The 25,628-nt window shown below is 49.7% G+C and overlaps 1 protein-coding gene and 1 long non-coding RNA gene across 4 annotated transcripts; one reads left to right on the top strand and one right to left on the bottom strand.

The window, feature by feature from the left end:
* Window positions 1-481: 481 nt before the first annotated feature.
* On the bottom strand, window positions 482-25,221 carry ACLY (ATP citrate lyase). 3 transcript variants are annotated; one of them, XM_064636281.1, is made up of 29 exons: window positions 25,076-25,221; window positions 18,919-19,088; window positions 17,677-17,799; window positions 16,263-16,325; window positions 15,779-15,969; window positions 14,786-14,865; window positions 14,197-14,331; window positions 12,751-12,865; window positions 12,150-12,286; window positions 11,695-11,756; window positions 11,418-11,535; window positions 11,098-11,252; window positions 10,656-10,746; window positions 10,329-10,358; window positions 8,604-8,745; window positions 6,635-6,803; window positions 6,087-6,191; window positions 5,656-5,852; window positions 5,411-5,492; window positions 4,964-5,074; window positions 4,523-4,650; window positions 4,246-4,339; window positions 3,855-4,009; window positions 3,339-3,489; window positions 2,656-2,799; window positions 2,348-2,461; window positions 1,749-1,831; window positions 1,431-1,507; window positions 482-1,277 (listed from the first exon to the last, which is right to left on the bottom strand). In XM_064636281.1, the coding sequence occupies exons 2-29, from the start codon at window positions 19,075-19,077 to the stop codon at window positions 1,183-1,185; spliced, it is 3,306 nt and encodes a 1,101-aa protein (XP_064492351.1). In that variant the 5' UTR covers window positions 19,078-19,088; window positions 25,076-25,221; the 3' UTR covers window positions 482-1,182. The 3 variants fall into 3 exon arrangements, with proteins under 3 accessions (XP_064492351.1, XP_064492352.1, XP_064492353.1); XM_064636282.1 differs by having other exon boundaries at window positions 14,197-14,328; XM_064636283.1 differs by lacking the exon at window positions 10,329-10,358.
* LOC135402848 (uncharacterized) lies at window positions 1,272-13,841 on the top strand. Its single transcript, XR_010425225.1, has 2 exons — window positions 1,272-1,382; window positions 9,704-13,841. It is a non-coding gene; the product is annotated as an uncharacterized LOC135402848 (long non-coding RNA).
* Window positions 25,222-25,628: the final 407 nt, after the last annotated feature.

Below are 25,628 nucleotides of genomic sequence, written 5' to 3'. Positions count from 1 at the left end.
CCTGGTTCCACACAGAGCCTCAGGCATCTTTCTGATCATTTTTTCCTCCTTACTCTTGCTCTCCCCGGCAGGCTGCGGGGAGGAGACTGCACTTGAGGAATAAGGATTTCACCTTCCAACTACACAGGGTTTTTTGTTAATAAGAAGGAAGTGAACTGCAGTTGATTATTTCATGTTTGCTTTTCACACAACGCAGTTCCCTAACTCTTGTATAATGCCATGTCAATTATAACTAGTCTCTTTCCTTCTGTTTCTTTTCTGCTTTGCTAAATTTCATCTTTTTGACCTACACTGAAACATGCGAGGGTACATGTATGCATTTTGAGTTTGTTTTTTCCCCCCTTTTAAATCATCTGAAATACAGTCTCTAAGGAGTAACTGCTTTGAGGCGCAGTGTTTTGTTAAGTGACTGGTTCCCAGCTCGTCACACCCCTCAGACAGTGTCTAGGACCAACTTTCAGAAGCCACAAATGGAAAAGAATAAATTAGTAGCGTGTATTTATTTGAGTTCGGTTACAATACACAGACAAGGAGGACGCTGAACTTATTACTGAGATATTTTTTGCAGCTGCAGGTAACATGAGTGACAGTGCACAGAGCAGCAGAGGAAAGAAGTTGTTTGCATAAATACAGACACCGGAGTACAGGGATTTCACAGTTTTCACAACAGTATGTTACAACTTTACAGTTTAAATTACTACACCAGCGCTTGAGTAACATTGGTTATACATCAGCAGTGGTCCCAATATTCAGGTACAATCAGACCAAGGATGAGAATACAGTTAAAAAAAAAAAAAAAAAAGCCTAAGTCATGGCTTATGGGAATGATGGGCACATTCCCCTTCATATTACAAGAGTAATGTTCCATAAGACTGTGCCCATGAGCCAAACTTTCTCCCCAAAACCCTTAATCTTTTCTGGAAACAAAATGAAACGAGAGAGTAGAAAAACTAAACCGGTGAGAGACAGTATTAAATACAGCAGGTAACAGAGGGAATAGCACAAGTTTTGGTTTTATTAGAGTAAGTTTCTATTCTTATAAAACAGTCACTTTGCACAGTTTGACCAGGCAGCTCGACGCCTCTGTCCCAACGGGCTTTTAGACAACACAGTCCCACCGTGGCTGTCCCCTGGACAGGCTTCTGTCCTCGTGCAGTGACATTCCAGGGCAACACCAGGTTCTCACATGGTCATGTGCTCTGGTAGGACATAGGATATGTCATCCCACGGGTGACGGTACAGACCCTGCTTCAATCTCTTCTGGTCCAGGTAGTGTCCTGAAATGACAATAGTTTCTGTTACAGAATTCCCATCCCTCCTCCGCGTCTTTGCCTTGGAACAACTTGAAGTTCTGGAGTACACCGAGTCCCCCCGAAGTTCAGGTTTGTCTGGGAAGGAGATGGGAAGGGGTGGGGACGTGGCAAACTCACCAATGAATCCCATACTCCTGCCCAGTACAAAGATGCCATTGAGAGCCCCTATTTCAATATATTCATCTGCTTCTTCTCTGCAAAAGGAAGGAAATTAAATAGCTCCTGGTAGTGATCTATTTAAGGAATCAATGTCAGATAGGCTGAGAACCTGCTCTAGTGCCAGAAGCCACAAGAATTCATGTGACAGCTTTCTGCCCCCAAGGCTAGGCTATGTTTCCTTCCCAGTGTCCTGAAATCCTGCCCCCCAGGAGCTGGCAGGGCAGCTCCCATCACTTTATAGGACCATGACCCAAGTACAGCCCCCTCCCTACTCACCGTGTGAAAGAGCCACAATTCCTGAGTACATCAACAAAGGCCGCTCCAATAACGCCATCTACATTCAGGATAAGGTTTGGTTTCTGCAGGAAATGAAAACACCCCAATGAAGATGTTAACAGTGCAAATGGTGTTCACCTGGCAGCTTCCACACCAAGGGTGACTTCACGGTTGCCTGTAACTGGGGACACACCAGCCCAGCGATGGAGAGGCAGCTCAGCAGCCTGAGCGAGAGCCACAGGCTCTTAAATGGGAATGCTGGAAAACCAGCCTCAAAGAAGGGGCCTGTTGGATCAAGCCACAGAGATTCTCTGCCATGGCCCAACATGCGTACCAATGGCCTTGGATTTACATCCAGCAGTGCCAGTGTGGACAGTGGCCACAGAGATGATGGTTTGGCTTGTTCAGCATTTTCCTGGTATCCAAACACCTTAAAGCCTTTCCTAACTGCAGCTGTAAATGGCCTCAACTCTACCACAGAAACACAACCCCCAGGAACAACTTCTGAAGCATTGCACTTAAAATACATTGTGAACCTCAGTCACTTTCCCTCCCAAGAGAACCAGTCCTCAGAGCAGTTCAGAGCTGGCGTCTTTCACCTTGGAAGTTGTGATTTTCTCTACTTCAAGTGCATAGTCCAGCAGTGGAGTGGCTGGGAAGTTCTGCTTCACGTAGTCCTTGAGAATCTGAACTCTCATGTCGGGGTTGTTTATCTGCAGGTTCAGAGCATGCCACAGTCACTGACGTTGCCTCTTACACAGGTACCTGACATCAGTTTTACTCATTGTAGGGTTGGGACAACCTGGTCAATAGCTGCCTCAAACTTGCCAATTTGCTTTCCTTTGTTTTTGCTCTTCCTCACCTTCAGTAAAACTCCCTCCTGTTTGTCCTAACACAGTTTTCTTACCGATTTGACTCTGTGTCCAATGCCCATGATCAGCTTCCCTTCCTTCTTCATCTTATTCACAAACTCCATGGGGATAATCCCGCTGTCAAAGGCTTTGCTGAACATTTTGGCTGCAGCATCCAGTGCTCCCCCAAACCGGTCACCCTGGGTGTAGGACACAAAGGGAATTGCAGCAAAGGACTCCACAGTTCAGGTACAAAACAAACACAAGATTATCTCCCCCATCCACCCTGCTGGTCTCTGTGACACCCAGGACATTAAAGCTGGGCAGGCACATGAGGGAAAGCATCTGGTTTTAACTCAGACAAGTGCTAATATGGAGTCAACATGTCTCTGCTACAGATGTGGGGGGAAATGCAATTCCAAAGTCTGTTTTAGTCACATTTTTACTTGTCAGTCTTGGAAGAAACCAGGCAACCAAACAGGGGCAATACTGACAGCAATTTGGTTGCTACAAAATACTTCTAGATTCAGATGAGACAAACTAGTTCTGGCTTACTGGAAAAATGGACACAGTTTGAAAAAGAGAGCACTGGACTATTAGAGTTGAAATTCAAGGTGTGAATGAATAGACATCACCAGCCCATGGCTCTGCAGTCAATTCAAATCTTAAATTAATAGTAATGGAACCTAGAAGAGTAATTAATAACAAAAGCTAAACCCCCTGGATCTCAGGTACTCACAATAGTGAGAAGGCCTGAAGTGAGGCTCGAGACGAGATCTTTGCCAGCCCTGGCGCAGACAATGGTGTTGTGAGCCCCGGACACGGCCGGCCCATGGTCTGCTGTCACCATCAGGCACATCTCGATGAACTGGCAGGCGTACCTGGGCAACCTGGGCACAGACACCGGGTCAGTCAGGGGACAGAACACAAGTGAAAATGCTTGTCAAGTCTCCAGTCTCTCCAGAGCTGAGGTGACACAATAAACAAGTAGTCAGAAAGTGTGAATCAGGCCTAGAACAAAGAAATTTCCTCAATGCACCACAAAACGTGTGGAAAACTCCATCCTAAGACTAAAACATATTGTATGTAGCCTGAAATGTTGACATGGTCTAAATGAGGGATTACAGAGATGGCATTCCAGTGAATCTACGTTCACAAAGGAATCCTGGAGTTACTTTTTTGCTTAGAACTCCACTAATAATCAAGGAAAACTCCAAACCGAAGAATTTGTGATCTTTCACAAGAGCTGCCTCACCTCCTCTGAAACCACAGCAGGCCCAGAACTCCTCCAATTCCCATCTCCTCTTTGAAGACCTCAGTGATGGGCATCCCAGCATAGATCAGCTCCTGCCCTCGCTCGTCACAGATGCTGGTCATGAAGGAAGCTGGTTTGCGAATCAGTCCCAGCTCCTGGAATTGCAGCGTAAAGATGGGATGTTAAACACCCACACTGGCAGCAAGGGCAGTACCGGGCAGAGCAGGCAAACAGCAACGCCTGAGGCTTGCCCTCAGAGCAGCTTCCACAGCTCAGAACCAGCGCAGCCGGGGAGCTCACAAATAACACTAAAGCACAAGGTGTAACCCCAACACGGCATCCAGAATCCCAGCAAATGCCTTGTCTGGTTCCAAGGAACCCAAGAGCTCACCCTTGCCCAGGAGTAATCCATTGGCACAGTTGGAGGAGGCACTTCCTCAGCTGGTTCGATCACTTTTCTGGCCACAAGATCCTGGTACACAGACCTAGGGAGAGAATCCATTTGGTCCTTTTAAGGGATCCAAGCGAGGTGGTCCTAACCCAGACTTTAAAACCCCACAATGAGTAACAGTTCCTTTCCTTAAGCAGGAATATATTCCCCATGAGGCCAGAATCAGTGCCCTGACTGCTTTTGTCTCTGCTGAAGGTGCTCTGTGAGTGTGACTTACTGAATGAGCTCTCCCAGCTCATCGAAACTCCGGGGAACAAACACTCCAGCTTCCTTCAAGGCCTTGTTCTTTGCCACAGCAGTTTCAGAAGCCTGGTTGGCACAAGCTCCTGCATGGCCAAACTGCACCTACAAATAGGAGAAGGGAGAACAGTAAGGACTACAGGCACCCATTCCCACTCTAGAAGCAGGTGGCTATTGGAATTTGTTGCATTCCCTGGGAACTTTGGGCTCCCTTCACAAGTAAGCAGAATCCCCTGGAAATCTCCTGTGACACACCATGGAAGCACAAAAAGCTTTTATCATTTATATTTATGAACTTCTGCACATTAAAGTTGCCACTGGCAATTCTGGAAAGTTTAGGCACAGTGAGAGAATTGGGTTTCTCTTCCTGTTGTGGATTTATCCTTATTCTATGTGTTTTTCCCCTTTTTGCACGTACCTCTGAGGAGAACATGGTGGCACAGGTACCAATACACCAGCACACCATTGGCTTGGTGATCCGGCCTTCTTTAATGCCCCTGCAGATCTTGTACTCCTCTGTGCCTCCGATCTGCAGGGAGAGAGATATGGTTCCAAACTGCACTTTTGTGGAAACCAGCTCCAAGACACACACTGGAGGCATTGCTGGGATTTTCCCTCCTTTTTCACCAAGTAACAGCTGAAGTCTCAGAACAAAGTTTCCTGAATTTTGTTTTTTTTTTTTTTAAGTAGTGAAGACTAAACTTGCCTGTGGAATGCATGCAATTTTTTTTGATAGAAGCAGCAGGAAATAAAAATTGGGATATTCAAGAATAGTATAAGTAGCTGCTATTTAGCAGGTCAGATGCTCCCAAAACAAAGTCACACACTGGTATTTCTCAGGTAGGAGTGAAGTGGTCTCACTCACCTCCCCCAGTACTACAATCATCTTCACTCCTGGAGTATCCTGATAACGCAAGACATGATCCATAAAAGTTGAGCCAGGATATCTGTGTGCAATACAGGGGAAAATGGTAGAAATTGATTTCACACACTTTTCTGAAAGAAAAAAAAAAAATCAACAGCCAACCTGTCCTTCTTCCTCCAAATTACCAACGATTCTTCTGTTGACTGACTTGAAAACCAGAGTCTGCTGAAGATGCCGACTCGTACCTGTCTCCTCCGATGGCCACCCCCTCATAGACCCCGTCGGTGGTTCGGGAGATGATGTTGTTGAGCTCATTGGACATTCCTCCAGACCGGGACACGTAGGCCACGCTGCCAGGGCGGTACAGCTTCGATGCCAGGATGTTATCCAGCATGCCTCCTGTGTTGCCTATTTTAAAGCAACCGGGCTTGATCCCACCAACCTACAAGAAAGATGTAAAGCCCTTTAAAACACCACGAAACAGAGGAATGTTTCTGTAAGGCAGCCTTGTCAGCATTTGTGCAGACAAGGGAGGATGGCAAGGACCTTAAAATGAGAGACTAACACACACCTCCTGTGACTAAAAACAAAGTGAATTGTAGGATGCACTTCATCCACTGGAAAAAGCTGATCTGAAGGTTAAGAAAGACAGGGGAAGGCAGCTATCAGTACTTACAGTTGCAGGCCCAATGATGGTGACTCCTTTTTTATCAGCTGCCTTGATCAGTTTGCGTGTCAGGGCCTCTGGAATGCCCTCGGCAATAATGGCAATGGTGCGGATCTGCAGCAAGAGAAAGAAAACCATTGGTACCCACAGAAGTTGCCCCTTGTCAGGCCCCTGGGAGGTCACTCCACGCATTCTCATCCAGGAAGGCCCAGTGCACAGATCCACAGTCTGTCATAACCTTCCCAGCAGTCTCAATGCTCTGGTCAGGGAATTTTCTCTCCCTTGCACATCAGAGCAGCACTGTATTTTAATCAGCCTGAAGTAGTTACTCCTAACCAAGAGGTACTGAGTTCCTCTTACACTAATTGCAAGCACAGCATCAGGATTGTGATGGAACCCCAGTACCTTCCCTTACAGCCTGTAAGGGCTTAGAATTGGGGTGTTTATCTGCCAAGCTAGAAGATCAAGACAACTCACTAATGCCATCACAGTTTAAGAAACACTGGTACCCTGCTGAAAGGGTCTTCTCTTGGGCTTCTTCTGGATCCCACGCTCACCTGGGGATAATTCATGGTTTCCACAGTGCTGTCGTAGGCAGAGCGCAGGGACGCAAAGTTGATGAGAACATCCACCTCTGGGTGCTTCTTCATGGCATCTGACATATTCTTGTAGACTGGAATCAGGATTTCTTTGTGGCCCCAGTAGAACTTCTGCCTGTGATCACCACTGTGGAGGAGAAGATGGAAAAGCCCTGACCTTTAGGCTGCTGGAAAGGCAAAGGGACACAGTGCATGCAGACAGAGGAGTTTACAAACCCCGTGCTCAGCCCTTGAGACTGACTGAGACATTCACGAGCACATGAGCATGTGTGGGGAGGGACCATATGACAGCAGAAGGTTCTTCAGAGTATAGGACAGAGCAGCATATGGAAGGAGACGGGCTAATGGGGACAGAGGCATCCAGCAAGATGAATAAGCTCTCCCACAGTGAAGTTACCAGAGCCTTAACTTTACTCCAAGCTGGAAGACAGAACGAGGCACAGAAAGAGTAATGAATGAGAGGTGTGCAAAGCTGCGTCACTGGGCTGGAGTAAACACCAGGCTGGGGAAATGGGAAATCAGCATCTGTGGGAAACAGCCAGGACAGCAACAGGAGGGCCAGCTTCCCAATCCTGCTATGGTGAGACACCCCTCACCCCACAGGCACTGGAAGGGAAGCACCTGGGAAGGTTTCACTGTAGGTATTTTGTACACAGCAGATGCTCCGACCAGGCCTGCATTAACTCTGACTGTGCAGTCATTTAAGAGTGTAGAGATACCAGCTGTGTTCCCATACTGGTACATTCGTGACAGAACATTCCAGGTTTTGCCAGCCTGGTTTCCACCAAAAGGTCAAGCAGAATCAGATAATTACAGGTAGCCTTAAACTTTAATCCTTATTGCTTTTTCTTCTGTAATCAACTGCAGCTCTGCCAGGGGCTGCCACTCACCCGTGGCTGTGCCTGCACTCAGCACCCCGAGGTTTGCACTTGCTGAGAAGTTATTACAGAGCTGCAATTACCATCAGAGCTGCAGAGTAACAGTGCAAGGTCTTAATTGTCAAGAGGAGAAATTCTCTGCAGGACAGAGGTTGATTAGACATCAGCTCTCCAGGATGTCCGTAAATACCACAGGAATGAACCAAGGCTCCTGCCTGGCTCTGTGCTCTTACCTCACTGTACTGGAAGTGACAGCCACTGCTTCCTTTCTCCCTACCTGTCCTGTTACACAGTGAGACCCCCACGCTCAGGGGGTACAATGAAACAGCTCACACACAGCCATGCTCTGGAAGTTCCTCCGGAGGCTAACTTGAAACACTCAACAGTCCCTCGCATCCCCATAGGGATGAGTACAAGAGAGTGAACACCACCAGGGAACTCTCTATCCCACTGAAGGATCCATGGGCTTCCTGCCTGCTAAGGAACCACTGCTGCTATTGGAAAGAGCATGAATAAGATTTTAGGTTTTTCTAAATTTTGTTTGGCTGCATACCAGCCAGACTGCTTTAGCAGAGCGACTACGATTCTGGCTAATATTTGGAGGGGAAATTCCTGCTGCTGCAGGCCCAAATCAAGGTGTCTCAGACAAGCACATGTCAAAGAACAGATGCAGGGAAGGAGCCTTACACAGCCTGCCTGCCTCTGCTGAGCCTGGGGCTGTACAGAAAGCCCAGGCAGTCACACCTGCCTTACTCACTGAGTGAAGAACACAACTTGGATACCTTTTGACAGGCACATGAAGTGAAACTTCAGTTCTGTGGTGAATATTCAGCTGTTTCAACAGCACAGCCCAAAATCAGTGGTTGAGGGAAACTGAGCAGCCTGCAAAGCCAAGCCAGGGGTGGAAGGGAGCGGAGGAGAAGGTGTTCCAGCAGGGATGGAGTCCAGGGCAGAGCTCCACTAAAGAACCACAGAGACTGGGAGAGGAGGAAGCTCACAGAAGAGTTGGAGGGAAGCAGTCAAAAGTGATGCAGTCACAGGCTACTTACGTGAACGGATAAACCATGGCAGCCACTGACGGCTCGTCCCGGGAGCAAACATAATCAAAGTCCAGCATTCCTTGGACAGCCCGGGTCTGCATCCCCCACACGATCGCTTTGGTGTGGCGGCTGAACAGCGTCGTGGCTTTACCTGCTCAGAGAAGGCAAAGAAACAAACCATGTTCAAACTGTACCTCTGAGCAAGACCCAAACTGCAGCTTTGCCAAACGGCTGCTGAAAGGCTCCTGAGTGAGCATATTCCCCTCCCCCAAACTGAACCAAGACGTGAACTGCAGGATGGAGTAGCCACACTGTCCAAATTAAGGAAGAAACTGTAAACGAAGCACAGCAACCCTTTCCCTGGATTCTGAACACAACAGCCAGGTTTTGGGGTTCACTAAACGGGCAAGTGAATTGCAGGGTGGAGCTGGCATAGGAGAGGAGAGAAGTGAAAACTGCCTCTTCCTCTCCTCTCATGGGCCATTCATCTTCCTCCCAGTTTTCTTCTGCAAAGCTGAAGAGAACTTTGAATTTTATTTATTTATTTGCATGTGCCCCACAGGAGGTTTGTCAGGGCACCACAGAAGAACAATAGGAAATAAAAAGAAAAGCAGGAAATGGAGGGAACAAAAAGTAAAGGAGCTCAATGTACTCAGCTTTTCTTTTCAGTACTTTTTTTTAATGACCAGAATCCAATACAAACTTGACAGCTCCAAGAACTTACATATAGCACAAAACTTGGCTTCAGTGGACAGAGTCACAGGAAAGGCAACAGTTCAGCCAGTGAGGATGGACTGTTGGCCTAAAGTCTATTTACACCACTTGTCACAGTACAACGTTGGGTCCCTCCCTTTGTCTCCAAGCAGAATTCGTTTTAAAACTTGTAAAAACTCAGAGCTGGTCCACCTGCTGATGCCAACTCAAGCTATTGCTGAGTTCCTTCTGGCTTTGAATCAAAGGTAAACAGTGTTAGGGATTAAACAGGACACTGGCTTCAACAAGGAATCAATCCCTGCTCTCCAGACCTACACACTCACAGTTCAGATTCAACTGCAACTTGACTTGTTATTAGGGATTTGCTTACCATGAAAATTCTGTTTATCTTGTAGGTGCCTGCAAGGAGGCAGCATGAGTGTTCCCAGGAACAGTAAAATGCAGGCCCAGAGAGGTGATGCTGTTTGAGATCACACAAGCAATAATCTGGGAATTCCCCTTCTACTGTCCCTCTTCATGACAAGGGAGGTAACTGGAAGCTCTACTTTGCCCCTGATTCAGCAGGTTATTCTCACCCAGCACAGAGCTCAAGAGAATCTCAAAGGTACTTTCCAAGCCTGATAAGCAGGGCCCCTGCACTACTTTGCTTCCCTTTGAAACAAGATGCCAGTTACTGGGCACAGTTAGTGACTCCTCCTTTTGGAAATCAAGGTAACAGAGCTTTTCACAATATGTCTGGGGCTGTTCTTCTCTGTAATGGTTGTGGGGAGGGAAGAAAAATTGAAGTTTGAGACCAGTCCCTCTCTCCCCCAGAAATAAAGTGTTTGTGCAAAGGCATATGTGATCTACACTTGAAAAACCAGATGAGAAGGTCACATGGTGACAGCTAAATATGCTGGGCAGGCGGGAAGACCAGACAACACGGCAAACTTTTGGAGAGAAAAGACAGCCACAAAACTAAGAACTAAAAGTCAGCTGCCAGCAAGGCCAGGCACATTCAGCTGGTCACACGGGTCCTACCTGAGCCAGGTGTCGAGGCTGGGATTGAATCTGTTAAAGAGAGAATCACTCAGGCAACAGCGTGACAGAGCTGGCTGCTGCCAGCCCAAGGGCTGGGCACGTGGGCAGGTGCTGAGCTGCCCTCCTCCCCACAGCACTTGGGGCTTTTGGGTTTTGCTTTTGTTAAAAAACAAGTGACAGCTAAAACCACCTAACTACACTCAAGACAAAGATAAGCAGGTACCACAAAATTGCTTCCCTTTATGTCCAGAAAAAAAAAAAAAAAAAGCATGTCTCGTGCCCGTCCTGCCTTTGGGAGCAGCAGAGCACTGCCAGGGCTGGACTTACCAAGAGGTGCTGTTGGTTTTGCCTTCTTGGCTGGAGCAATACCATCTGTTTTGGACTCAGAGAAGGAGGCGGTTCTGCTCGGTGCGGGAGTCTGAAAGATTCAGAAACCAAGTCAGTGAGGGACAGCGCCAGGAACACCTGGAGCACAGAGGAGGAAACGGCCACTTTGGCCACGCTGGTCTGCCACAAAGAAAACTGATTTTAAGATAAGGTTGTTTCAGTCAGGGAAGGGAAAACTCCTTAATGACCCAGTAGGTACAAGAGTCACATTTTGGATTTGAGAGGTCACGTTTTCTGCCACGAGCGAGGTGGGCATTGGGGTGGCCCTTCCTCAAACCACGCGGGCAGAGCCACATTTGTTTTTGTAAAGCTTCCTACACATACAGTGGTGGCTGAGACCCATTTCCAGCCTGTCCCCTTTCACGGCACAGGGAGAACTCACCGAGGGGCTGCCGCTGGCGTTGAGGAGGAAGTTGGCGGTGTGGGCAGCGGCGGGCGGCTGGTTGGGGATCGGGCGGTGGCCCAGCGCCATGCCCACGATCGCAGTCATGTGAGTCTCCGTGCCAAAGACATGGATGGGGATGCCAGTGGTCTTCCCTGTGGAGACATACAGCAGTAGTCAGCCTTGGGGGGGGGGGGGGGGGAAAGGAACAAGGTGAGCTTCTGCCAAAGGGAAACATTTAACCTTGAGAAGGCTCAGCAGAGAGCAGGTGGAAGAAATAAGATGCAAGAACAAAACTTGAGGAAAAGCTTGGTCCTTACCAACTTCTCCCATGACACGTAACCCTTCCTGGTAGTTCGGGCCTCCTCTTCGTACAAAGATCTTCACCTCATGCTCCTTCAGAGGGCCCTGGAAATCCTTAATCGCTCTCACAATGCCCTACAAGAAATACACAGGACAGGTGACCTTTATCCTGTCCCATCATCTCAGGAAGTCCTGGAAGAGTTGGACTGTCAGCTTCAGCCCAACAGGGAACTGGGAAGAAAGGCCTGGGGCTGACAAGTGGGTGTTTGCTGGTGCTTCTGACTGGTCACTTACTTTAAAGGTGGCTGCTACATTGGTGAAGTTTGCAATGCTGCCTCCAATGATCAGGATCTTCCCTGAGGGAAGAAAAACATGTGTAAATAGAACTGTTTTAAGAGCAGCATACTCCAAGATCATGAAGCAATTTAGGACAAAGTGAAACAAAGCTGCAGTGCAGACTAGCCAGTTGTTCATAGTTGTGTTTAGTAGAGCCTGGAAGATAAGAGCTTTGTAACAAGCAAGAATGTTCGATAAGAATCTCTCAGGCTCCACAGAAAACCACAAGTCCTGCCTCTGAAGGAAGAGCTGACAAAAATCCATTCCTGCTTCCCTCTGAAGGCAGCAGTACATTGAGAGCTCTGCCAGGGAGGGCTAAGCAGAGGAACAGCCCCCATTTGTTCAGGTTTTTCCTGAACTTCATATGAACTTCCTGCAGCTTCACAGCTTTGGAATTGCAGCATCTCCCTCACCTTCTGGGTGCTTCTCTCGGGTCATGAGGGAGAGGATGGTCTTGGCGTAGTCGTAGGTCTGCTGCTCACTGGGGGCTCCCGAGTACTCCCCGTAGTTTGCCAGTTCATTCACACCCCCCAGGTCACAAATGGTGTCACTATAAAAGTTATTTAAGAGGTTAATTATAACTTGAGTCACTATAAAGGACTTAAAGCATTCCAAAGCCCTGGGAAAGCAGCACTCAGAACAGAGGGACTGTGCTGTCTGCTGAAAATAAAGCTGCTCTCCCCTTGGTGCCAGTCATAGTCTTGTCATACTCCCCAGATATGATGGGAACTCAGTGACCACTACAGCAATAATATTGACCTCAACACCCTCCAGCCAGCTCAATTCTTTCCAAGTTAAAAAGAAACTGTATCTCAACCTCCCAGAATTAATTCCCTGGGGGACACTACGTTCCAGTTTGGTGAGAAATCTGCACAGCACCTTCATTCTAAAGGGATTCTTAACGTCAGTATGAGAAAAACAGCTTTAGAACAGTCTGCTTGCCACAGGTTGCAGAATTATGTTCTTCCAGCACTGTAAATCCACCCCCTTCTCTGGAAACCTTGTTCCTGTTACCTGTACACCACCGAGGCACCACCACCAGCCACCATGGTCCAGATCCTGCCTTTGGGGTTCAGGATCGTAAGCTTCAGGCTGGCCCCACTCTTGGCATCCAGGTCAGCAATGTAGGCTTCCTGCAGGGAGAGCAGCACAACCTCAACTTCCTTCTGCATCTGCCTTTTCCATCCCGAGGGTCAGTGCTAGGTGTCAGCTACAGCTGAGGGACAGCAGAGCTACAGACACCATGTTTGTAAGAGACAGAGGCCCAGTGCCATCTCTCCATCCAGTCACAAAATCTGAACAGAACTGAAGAGTCTGTTCTGACCTTGTCTGAGACTGAGGCCAGACAAAATCTAAAAATCATCACACCCATGGTGACCACTCTGGCTGTGCTGCAGCCAGGAATGTAATCACTGAGAGCTGCCATTTGGCTCACCATGGGGCTCCTGCAGCCCAGCGTGCCAGGCTGCTGAGCAGCACTTCATTGGAGTTCATTAACATTCCCAGCAAAGACTGTGCCATAACAACCTTCCCAGGCACTCGCAGAGGGATGATTCAGAGACAAAACCTGAACTAATCCTTTTAAGAGCAAATTGAGTTGAGTGTTGGCATCCAGCAAGCTACATGGAGAGGAACAGCTAAATGGATTTCCTGGCCACGGTACAAAAACCTTCCAACTGAAGCATAATTATAATTATTGAAAAGAAAAAAATCAGGACAGAAGTCCTTTCGGAGAGAGCAGAACAGTCACCTGAAATAAGTAACAGAATAACTAAGGAGAAAGCTCTATTTCCAATAGCTTCTGAAGCTGCTGGGAGCTGTCTGGAGCAGTGCTTGTGCATCCAGCAGCACAGACCCAGGGAATTTGGAGAGGAAGCAGACATTGCTGGCTTTACAAAGGGCTGCCTGCAGGTCTCATCTTGTCCTCACTTCTTGGGAAAACAGGTGCATTAACATCTTAACTTCTGACTTGAAAGCCTGAGAGATGGTAATTATTTTCTCTGAATTCACACTTGGATGCAGCATTTGCACACAGCTGCTGCTCTGCTCTCAGAACTGCCACTGACACACTGAGGGAACAACAGCTCCCACGAGGCTGCCAGTAACCACTGCTTCACAAAAAAGTGATGCTGAGGGGAGCAACACGGGCAGGAACCACAGAAGCAAGCTCTGTACAGGTACAGAGCTCTGGCACACAGCTGAGGCAAGTTAAGTATCAGTCTCCATTTAAAGAAGTCAGTTCTGAATTAAAGAACTGAAAGAACATCCAAGAAGAGCTGGGAAGTGACTGCAGTTCAGAGTGTGATTATGAGCAGTCCCAGGACTACAGCTACCTGTACACAGGTTAGCATGGGCAGCACTGCCAAAGTGTTGGAAACACAGCAAAACCACTGGAAGCTGGGGATATAAGCATTGAGGAATTCATCTTGCAGGCCACAGGGAAGGAATCTGGGCTGTCACTTGCCTCGGGATAAGCTTCCCTGCCAAAGGGAGGGGGGAACTCCACATCCCCCCACTTCACTTTGCAGATGTAGTCAGCCGTCGCGTCAATCTTCGCAGCCAGATCAAGGATGTAAACACCATCTTTAGTCACTACTGCAGTGAAAAACATCACAATTAACTCTGGTCTGGTGGTTTGTACAAGGACATGTAACAGGTTTACTTCAACATCTGATACCACAGAGATCATTCCTAAAGCCGGGTCACCGCTGCTCCCCCCAGCACTGAGCAGCATTTACCAGCCCCAGCAGGTTCCCTGAGGAATTAACCAGTGACTGTGGCCATGGCCCAGGCTCTGCCTCAGGGGATGTTTTGTTCTAACAGAGCAACTTTTACATTCTTCAGTTCTGCCTTAACATCCCTTTCAATGGAATTTTTCATTCGCTCATTTTAAGTCACTCAAAAAGCAGCTCCAAGACACATCACAGCCACCTCTGTGCTTCTGCACGTGGCACCTGGTGCTGTTGTGAACTACAGAACCCAGAGAAGGATCAAGAACACATTCCAGCAGTTCAGAACAGGAAGTTCTGTTCCCAAAAACATCCATTACCTAGTGGATTGATCTCGAGGTATGTGAAATACAGATCTTCATAAAGGTTGAACAGGCCACAGATGAAGCTGGCCAAGATGCTGTAAAAATAAAAAAAAAGGTGACACAAGTTAATGAAAGCAGCCAAACCTAAGCACAGCCTGCTCTGTTCATTGGTATTTGTGGCAAATTTACTCAGCATCAATTTCTTTCATTCTCATTCATCTTCTCTGGAAGGAGCCTGGGTGATGACTCAAGGGAAGGAAGACCTTGATGACTCATCCTAATTACCCTCCACCAAACTCTGGGAGGACACAGTTGCTCACAACTGTCAGAGCTGTGCAATCTGATTTATCTCCCCAGGAGACAGACGCACTTGGTTGTCTTCCTGCTGATACCCATCTTTGTCAGATCTGAGCTTCCTCATCTGTGATGGGGAGGAGGCTGCAGTGAACTGATGGAGTGACAGGTTCCTTCAGCCCTTCAGTGCTGCACGATGCCAGCAGGGATTACGTTGTGTTTGGAAAAATCATGACTCACATTAAGATAATGAGGTATGGGCAGCTAATTGAGGGAGATGCAGAAGCCTTGAGATCTACAGAGACGCTGCAGGAATAACTTTGGAGACTGGGCCAGAGCAAGGGACAGGGCAGTTCTGACTTAGCAGTCAGATCCACATCTTATCACTATTTCCACTAAACAAAAGAAACTTCTAAGCTGGCACAAAGGATCAGAATTCAGTACATGTCTCCAGTCTCAGAGGTCGAGACCTGAGCAGGCTGAGAAGTGCTGCTGCCAAGTGAAGGCTCAGCACTAAACCTTATTCTGGGTTTCACAGGCAGCTCAGATAAGGTCAGAGAACTTGGATTCAGGATACATGGCATATTCTGGAGAGCAGCAAGAAGGGCAGGAGCGTGAAGTTCGAGGTGAGCAGAACTGAGGGATGTGACACTGAGATAAAGGAGAGCAGCTGCTGCGTGGCTGGTCCTGCCCAGAACTGGCAGCTGTACTTACTCCTTCTTGTCTGCTGGTGCGTGCTGCAGGAGCTGCTTCTTCACATCTGATTCACTGAGCTTCTCATCCACTGCCACGAGCAGCTTCTGAGCTTTGGCATCCACATCTCCCACATCCACACCCCCTTCGTGGTGGAAGAGCACATAGTCTCCCTCACGGGCAGCGTATATGCACACATAGAACTCTTCCTCCTGCACCACAGAGCAGACACAAAAATTAGCCACTGACACCCAGAGAAGACCCTGGAGAGGCTCTTGTGCCAGTGCCAGGGATGGGGCATCCAAGCCCACCATCGAGCTTCCCCAGGAGCAGCAGTGCTGGAGTGGCCCCGACACTGCCTTGGGTTGTGCAGGCTGTGCACTGACCCTGTGAGCTCAACAGCACACCCCCAAACTTCTGCCTTCTCCACTGTACCAATCCAGCTAAGTGTGCAAGTCCAAAGAGATTTAAAAGCCCTTTTTAAGGCTTTATTTGGGGTACTAACCTGTTTGTGAGGGACGAAGGGTTCGATCAGAAAATTCTTTAGGATTCCCTTCGCATTAGCAATCTGGGGGCAGAAAACAAGACAAACACCCATAACCACTTGTCCAGTCTCCACATTTGTGACAGCACATGGCAAGCTTTGAGAATTAATCAGCACTGCTCTAAGATTGCTCTTATTCAAGCACCTCTCCACCAGGCCTCCTGGAGAACCACTCCTCCCTCTCCAGCACAACATCCAGCACTGTCACCAAGGATATCTGGTTACAGGAGTCAGTCACCTTCCCCATTCCTCATAGGACAGAGGGGTATCACAATTACACTGGGACAGCTGCTCTCGCCTCCTGTTCCAGAGAAAGCACCATCATAGAGCCCTTCTCAGCACAGGGTGACTACTTGAGCTGCTCTTGGAGCATTGGAAAAAATCAGAAGTGAGTGAATTCCTGAGTAGCAGGAGCAGAGGTCGCAGAGCAGTCCTCGCCCTGAAGTGGTGTCAGGGAGCATGGAAGAGCAAGACAACCCTTTATCCCCTTCCTACAGGGGCATGCAACTAGAGCAAGCTCTGGGAACTGCCCTGTGTAGGCACTTTCCTGCTATTCAAACCCTAGCCTGGCTCAAGGGACACTCCCAGACATGGGGGATACTCCCTGTTCCCGAGGACACCAGTAGTCCCAAGCCTGTGGCCCAGTCCTTGCTTTAGATGTGGTTGTTGTATTGTGCTAAAGGAGTGATTTCCACATCCATCATTTTCCCAAAGGGCAGCACACAAGATGCAGTTCCTGCTGTTTCCCAATTCTCCAGGCGGCTGCACCGGCTCAGAGTTGGAGCCAGCAGCAAATCAATCCCAGCAGGGCCAAAGGCACCAATTCCTTGAGGCAGCAGAACTCCATCAGCTCCTGACACAGGGATGGCAGCAGGGATGGCAGGCACTTTGTTATCATTAGCATTGCAGTGCCATTCCCAGGAAAATAAATATATTAGGGCAGCACTGAGTTAAAATAAGGACCTGAAGTAACACTCAGCCAAAACACACGAGCTGGCTGCAGTAGGGGATGCTTTTATGACAGCTTTTACACTGTCTTGGGTGTTACTGGGAAGCAGCAGAGCCAGCTCGACACAGCATCCAGCTACCAGCAGCTGACTCCCGGGGGAAGGGAATTCCTGTTGAGTTCCCACCAGCCCTGCACAGACAGCAGAGTCACAGGGAGCACCGGGCTCTGCGCCCTGTCACGGTGTGTCAGTTCTCAGGGCTCATTTACCAGCAGCAAGTTCACACGTGGGACAGTTTCTCACTTGCTTTTTCCGCCACCATCACACGTGTTTGAAACCTCCAGAAGCAAGAGAAACACCCACACGCCAGCAGGGCCAGGAGAGACAGGAAAAAGCAGCCTTGTCCTTGCTGCTGAGGTGACACTCACCGTGGTTTCCTGGCCCAGGCGCTGCTTGAGCCAAGCCTTCACCTGATCCAGAGTGAGGTTAATCCCAACCAGTCCAAGCTTCCCACGTCTCTTGATGAGCTGATCTGGCTTCACCACTAAACGCTACAAGGTTGGGCAAGAGATTCAAAGGAAGAAGCATTAGAAAGTGACTTTGGTCAAGCAGTTCTCTGCAGATAGTAAAGCAAAAATCTAAATCAGCTCTGTACAGCACAGATCCTTGCAGAATGTCTTTAATCTTGGCAAATCCAGCTCCTCGTACAACATGCCTGCAAGGTTTATTTACAGTATACTTCAAGAAAAGCTGCTTTGTTTCTACTCAGCCATGAGCAGACATCAGAGACTGAGGTGACAGTTTGTTCTGGCTTTTTTTGATGAAAAAAAATGTGAGTGTCATGGCAGGCACAGTCAGTTGCTCACAAATAAAACCCAAACCCAACAACTCCTGCTGTCACTACACATTGCTTATGAGACTGGCCAGGGCCAGGGGTCATGCACATTTTAGTCAACTGACAGTAGCTTTCCGTAAGACACCCATGGAAGGCTGCTTCTGGGTTACACACTTATCTCTAGCTTGCAAATATCTGATCAAAAACAAAGCAGAACTGGGTGCCATTCTCCTGTACTGCTGATGTGTCCTGGAACTTCAGCAGCAGGAGTAGAGTCAGAACACACTGTGTTGAGGTACAGGACACTGAGCATGGTCTTGCTGCTGGACCCTGCAGCCCTTTCTAGCCTTACAGAACCTGCCTTAAGGCTCCAGAGCATCCTTGCTCCCTTCTGGCTTCCTGCAAGGCTTTTAGAAGCAGTGCTGATCTCTTCCTGCAGTTCACTCGGGCACTTGAGCATAGAACATTTAATTAGTGCAGGGCTTCTATCAGTCAGTCAGTCAAGGACTGTGAGACATTCGTGTTCTCCAGCCAACGACTTAATATAATTAACCACTGGGAAGAAGCCAGCTTGGGCAGCTAATAAAAAGAGCTCTGGATATATTTACTCTACAGAAAGTGCGTGGCTATGACACACAGAGATATAAAAGATCTTGCACTGAAAAAGAAGGAAAAAAAAAAAAAGTTTTCCCTGACATTTTGCCTGGATACAGGAAAACTAAGCAGTGTCCTAACTGGGAGTGACCGTGGCAGAGCAGCAGCAGTGACTGGTCCTTCGGGAAGGATCTGGAGCAGGGCTCAGGCACTCCAGGAAGGCAGGTCCTGCTGTCCTTACCTCGCTCAGGAGCCAGGGGTGGTCCTGGGTGAGCCGTGCCCAGTCTGTGGCCGGGGTGACCCGGGCATACTTGAAGCGGTTCTGGATGGCAGAGGACGTGCAGATGTACTTGTACAAGAACTCCTTCCCCGTCTGCTCGGAGATGGCTTTGGCTGACATGGCTATCTACTCTGGATGGGGAAAAACACAAAAATCCATCAGGAACAGAGAGTCCTGTTGTGGCTGAGAACTCCTCATCACCCAGCTCAACACAAACCCAGAGCTGGGCTCTGTCTCTGCATTAAACATAACATCAAAAAACTACCTGACAAGCAAGAACTGTTCATGTTGCTTAAAACTTCTACCCCATTCCCCTGCCCTGAACACTGTTTTGGTCCAGCCTTGCCTGCAGGGAAAGGCAGAATCCCAGGAGCCTGACCCAGCCAGGAGAGCCTTTCCCAAACCCTCTGCTTGGAGCATCCAAGGGGTGTCCAGCTCAGGCAGCTGCTCTCAAACCTTGCAGCACCCCAGGTTTGCTCCTGGGGGGTCTGTGTAACACATCTATCACTTATTCTGGTGCTGTTCCAGGGAGGGAACCCCTCCTTCCCACCCATTTCCCTACAGCCTCCCACGTTCCCAGAGTGAGCCTGACTGCAGGCACATCAGCAACCCCCATCCCTTTCCTAAAGGGAAAGGAAAATGCTGCCAGGATTACCAAAACCAGAACACGTTTACATCATTGTTTTTTCTTGTTTCCGAACCAGATGTCTTGGAAGGAGCTTCACACCCGACAGAATAAGATGCTCAAGACAACGAAGATTAAGGTTAGACAGGTTGGGGTTTTTTTTTTTGTTTGTTTGGGTTTAAGAAAAAATTCCTAATTCCATGGAATTAGGATGGGGCATGGCTTTATTCTCTTTTCGAGTGTCTTTCAAACTGATGTAAGGAAATGACTTCTGACCTCAAGGCTGTAACTTTTCTTTCCAATAGGCAGCAACAAAGTCATAGGTGTCAAAGATGCATTTCTTTTTAGCTGCCATAAACATTTTTTTAAAAGAATATTTCATTCCAGTGACCCTGTCTGCATCTGTCACACATCAGAACTGAGTCCTGTGATCAGCCAGTGGGTTTGGTATGTCTGAGGGGTCAGACTGCTGACAGGGAGGCTTGAGCAGTGACTCCTGCTGCATTCTGAGTGACTGGGGTCATGTTCCTGTTCCCCAAGCACAGCCAATGTGGAAGGAAACAAAAAACACACTTGGGATAGATTCTGGGAGAGCTGCAAAGCAGAAAGGCACCAACACAGAAAGGAGGAGCTCAGATTCCATCTGAGCACCTGGGCAGTGAAGTACTGGAATGGCTCAGTAAGACTCACTATCTGTCCTCACAAAACAGAGACCCACAGAGGCAAACAGTTTAAAAATTCCAGTTATTTCTTGTGCAGCCCTCTGGGAAACAATCATTAGTAATCAGCTGGGTTACTCACCAAGGGAATAATTAGCCATCATTAGAAATAAAGATCTTTTCCCTAGAGCAGGAAGGAGGAGGTTTGGTCCATCCCAACATTAGTAGGAGGGAGGTTGCATTCCCTGAGCCTCCAGAACAAACCAGATTGGACTAAGTGCTGTTACTGAAAGCTGATAACTAAGCTTAAGGACCAGCAGTCAGATCTGCTGCTGACATCTTTTCAAATGCAGCTCCAGGGTTAAAAATCACAAAGGTGAAGCTACTGAAGGGGCAAAAGACTTTAAAGACCAGCAGGGCTGCTCTCAGGGAGTTATGATGTAAAACCCTAAATAGTTGCAGCACAGCTTCCAATTTAATCCTGTTTCAAAACAGCATCGGACGATGTTTCTGGGGCAAGAAACACTTGCCCCTAACACTGCCTGCTGAAAACAGCCCTGTTGTTTCATTAGCCCAGTGCCAAAGCGTGGCCCCAGGAGAGGGGAGTTCTTGTGAGCAGCCAGAGGAGACCAACCACCAAACCCCAAACCGACATCCCAGCCCTGTCCTGCAGGCACACACAGACACACTCAGTTCCCACAGACCCCACACTGCTGCCCTGCCTCAGAGCTGCACACCTCCCCCCCCCCGTACCAGAGTGCTGAAAACTTTCCATTAGGATTTTTGCTTTAAAACAGAGGTATTTCTGAGAGCAAACCCTGCTCCCATGGTGCCTGCAGCCATTTGTTCTGCCTGGGAGGAAGCTGGAATACTCCTGATTCATACCCCTTCAAAATCCATCAACTCCACAATCTGCTCAGGGCCAGTCCCAGTCCCAGAGAAACAGCATCACATTTCACTGCAGCACCAGCAAATGGGTAAAAGAAAGTGGCAAAAATATTTCTTTAAAAAACCTCAAGTATTTTGCCATTTCTCCAGGGTAGTCACAGAGCCCCCAAGCAGCACTGCAGAACTTCAGTCCACGTTTACAAATCAAACCACTCAAGCTGAGGCCAGTTATATCAACAAATCACCTGCAATTGCAAGAAATTGGACCCGGGATACCCCTCAGGTCTTATCAAGAACAGCCCTATAAAAACCATCAGCGGGAAAAAGTGACAGAAATGGGATTTCTTAAACCCGAGGGACACAATGCACGGGGCACTCCCAGGAGAGTGGCCCTGTGGAGCTGCTCCTCTCAGAACCATTCCTGGTCATCACCTCATTTTTGCAGTAACACTACTGGGGCAAAGAAAGGAAACTAGAGGATTATTACAATAGCAGTAGATGAAAAATAACAACATCCTCATGTCATGGCAACAGAACAGCAGGAATGAGGCTGTTCTGACCTTATCTGCCCGAGGTTCAGATTTCCTAAACACTGGCAAGTCTTTAATCACGCCCCTCACTCCATTTTTCCGCTGCTCCAACCCCGCCTTTCTGTTGGGACACACAGCACAAAACAATTGCTTCAGTCTGCTGAACTGTTAAGCTAAGAGATCAGCAGGAAAAAAATACATAGGGCATCAGCAATTTCCAGCTGTGTGTGCTCGTGCAGGTCCCTTGACAACCAGGGAGATCAGATCAGAGCACCTCCATTAACTTCCTGCATCTGTTCTGCAAACACCAAGCAGGGGCACGGACTCAAGTCACCAGAACACAGTCTCTGCAGTTTCCCAGGAATGGGGCAGGTTCAGACTCTCATCTGCCAGGGATAATCTTGTTTTCAGTCATGCTTAGCACCTGCAGGGCCAACCAGTGCTGGAGAGAGCAATGGCTGCACCTCTGAAGAAAGAGAGGAAAGGAAAGTCCTTCTCTCTGTCTCAAACACAAGCTGTAGGGTAACAACGTTCTCTTTCACCACTTCACACCCAGACATTGCTCTGTTCATCATTCATCAGCCAAGACTGACCTGCAATTTTCTCACCACTTCAGGTCCCAGACCTTGCACCCACCACACACAAGGGCAGATTCATGTCAGCAGCATAAAAAGCCTTTTCCAATCTGCTCCCACTGTGCAACCTCCGCCGCACGAGGTTTTGGCTAGGGGCAGATGGAATTCAGTTTCTAACTTGTGCTGCCTCTCCAGCTGCCTGTGATGATTCCCTGGACACTGTACCTGCATTATCACAGCCTTTCAGAGCCAGTTACAAACCGCCTTGCCTTTCCCTTGAAGGGTCTATGATGGAAGCACAGCTGACTGCTGGCCAAATCTGCTGAGCAAAGGATGATCTACTGCCACTATAAAGTGTTTCCCACAGCATACGCCGTGAAGTTTTCAGTTAAAATGTGACAGATCATCAGATCACAGAATAGTTGAGGTTAGAGGGGACTCAGGAGAATATCCAGCACAACCTCAGGCTCAAAGCAGGATCAGCTCTGGGGCCAGCCCGTGTCACCGGGGCCATTCCTGTGTTTGAAGCAGAGCTCTCTCCAGTGGATGTCACACACCTTGTCTTGGTTTGACAAGTTCAAGTGGTTTCACTGCTTTAAGAATAAGTTCTTTCTGGAAGTGCCACAGATTTGTGTTCATTTACTGAGGCTCCAACACAAACAGCTTCCCTGCAACACCTCAGAGACCTCTCATCATCCATACCCACCGATTCAAGAAGTGCTGGATTCCAGCCTTTGCTGGCAAGTCCAGAGCAAGTAAGAGACATGGATTAGAGCACATTTTTGGGAGCTCAGCAGCACTTATTCCCTCAAAACATTACCTGTCAAATATGCTAACAGGTTTATATTTGGAAAATGTTCCCCAAATGTACTGACAGAGAAAAACAGCGGGATGGCAAGAGGCAGGCAAGGATCCTAAAGCTGGATGTTGTGTTTGCTGTGACACAACTGATACACCTGCCCCAATACCAGCTGAAGGGAACTTGCAGCAGATCCAAAGGAAACACAAATGGAGAAACAGGGAGGCATTCCTGACACAGAATCCAGGTAAAGTCTCCCTGACTCCCAAGAGATCAACGATGTGGCATTAACTCAGCGCAACACAGTCTGCTCTGCAAGGAGAGAAAAAGGCATTAAAGACAGTGATTTGGTTGGTTTTTCTGCAAGCCCTTTCTGGTTGCAGAGGTGTAGCTCCACTTCACCAGTCTGTGTTCACACAGAACATGGTGCTCAGGCATGGATTTCTCTTAGATCTGGATCAGTACCATGCTCCAATCCCACCTGAATGGTGCTTCTGCCAGGAGGAAAGGACTCCCTCCCCAGTGAAGATTTCTCACCCGCTCTCCCAAGAATTATGTCAACAAACTCATATGGCAAAGCAGCCTTCCCACTCCATCCCGGGTCACTTATTAACGCAGTTCAAGCTCAGCCAGTATTTTCAGCCCACGGCAGCACGAAGAGTTACATCAGCTCCCACCTGGCAGTGCCCATGTTTCAGCAGAGCACAGCGAGGGCCAGTGCAGGGTCATGGTCCCACAGCTGCAGTTGGGAAATGCTGTGTGGGGTGATGCAAGCAGGTGCTGCTTGCCCAGCTCTGGGGGAGGCTCCCTGAACATGTGGAACCCCTGAGAGAAACGCGGGAGCCAGGGAGGGGAAGGGACCAGAGACCGAGTTACATGTGGCCAATGGAGAGCAGTGGACGGGCTCCACACACCTGGTGAGTGCCCAGTGCCACAAGTAGGGAATTTGGAACCCTGTTGTTAAAGGCCATCTTATTCTGCAGCCTTGGGAAGGTCCTTAACGTGTTTATTCCTTAAATCCTTCCCATGTTGCTTGCACAGTGGAGGCAGTGGCGGGTTCCCTGGCAGAATTCCCAACCGTGGCTGTTGGCAATCACTTCAGGCAGCACTGGAAGTGCTGTGGGAAAAGCCCTGCTACCTGGAGAGTGCTGCAGAGCCTCACATGCAGGAAACTCAACAGGGTTTGGATCACAGCACTGGGCAGCAGAGCTGATGCTCTGAGCTCCAAACCCAACTAGGGATAAGAACAAGTACAGACACCTACAAACAGGATATTCAGGATGCACCTCAGCCTTCAGCTTTTAGACGCTGCTGCAGAAAACAAACAGTTCAACAGAGGGATGGGAGAGTCTGTACAGCAGGATGAGAATTTCGAAAGCAGCAAGACAAACAGGAGGTGTTTGCAGGCAGCAAACAAGAGAGCTGGAACACAGCCACCTGTCCCGGGAAGGGAGCGACACGCGCTGTGCACCCTCCTGCTCGTACGGGAACAGCGAGATCCCGACACGGGGCTGCTCCTCCGGGATGGCCACGAAGGGATCTTCCTTCTGGCAGGGGGTGCAGGTGCTTTAACCAAGGCCCTCCTGGACCTGGCTGGGAAGGGAACAGACGCCCAAAGCCGGAGCGCGGAGCTGCCGCGGGCACAGCCCAGGGCAACTTCCCAGCCCCTCGCTGATGCCTGTGCTGCGCCCCCGCACATCGCCCGCGCCCCAGCGCGCCCCGGCCACCGGCACCGCTCCGGGGACACCCCGGCAAGGTCAGGGCGGCCGTGCCGGCGGGAGCGCGGGGCTCCGCTCCGGCCGCCCCCGCACACCCGCCGTTTGAGCGAGACCACGGCGCTCCCGGGGCCCGCCCGCCCTCCAGCGAGCCGGTGGGGCCGGGGCCGGCCGGAACCACGGCGGCTCCCGACCCGCAGCCCCTTCCACTGCCGGCCCAGGGAGCGGCCCCGCGAGGCCCCGCCATGTGCCAGGCAGAGCCGCAGCCGCTCTCCGGGGCGAGTGGACCCCCCTCCGCAGCGGGGGGGCCCGAACCACCGCACTCACCCGGGCGCCGCTCGGCTGCGTTGCCCCGCTCCGCTCCCGCCCGGCCGCGCTCCCGCCGCCGCCGCCGCCGCCTTTTGTTCGCCGAGCGCGGCCCCCTCGGCCCATCGGGTCACGGCACGCGCCGCCGCCCATTGGCCGCCGCGGCCGCCACGTGCGCGTTGCCTGAGCGCCGGCCGCGCGCCCATTGGCCGTCGCGGGTGGGGCGCGGCCGCGAGGCCTTGTGGGAGTTGTAGTCCCGCCCACCCTCCGCCCCGCCCCCGGCGGCGCTCGCGGCCGTGACCCTCCGCCGCTAACGTCACCGGGGGCCCAGATGACGTCACCGGCACCGGGACCGGGGCTTGTTCCCCGGCGCCGGGACGGGCCGAGGAGCCTCCCGCGGGCTGTGCTGCAACTGGGCGGGCGGGCGGTGCCCGCGGGGGAGTGGCGGCGCCGCCGGAGCCGGTTCTCCGGTCCCAGCGCGGGCGGCACCGCTGGAGCGCGATCCCTGGGGAAGCGGCCAACGGGAGGCTCACGGAGCTTCCCGAGGCACCGGGAACGCTGGGGGCAAGGCCGT

Source organism: Pseudopipra pipra, chromosome 26, assembly GCF_036250125.1.
Source record: "Pseudopipra pipra isolate bDixPip1 chromosome 26, bDixPip1.hap1, whole genome shotgun sequence".
Lineage (NCBI taxonomy): Eukaryota > Metazoa > Chordata > Aves > Passeriformes > Pipridae > Pseudopipra > Pseudopipra pipra.
The sequence above is the reverse complement of the archived record's forward strand: the minus strand, read 5'-3'. Positions and strand labels throughout refer to the sequence as shown.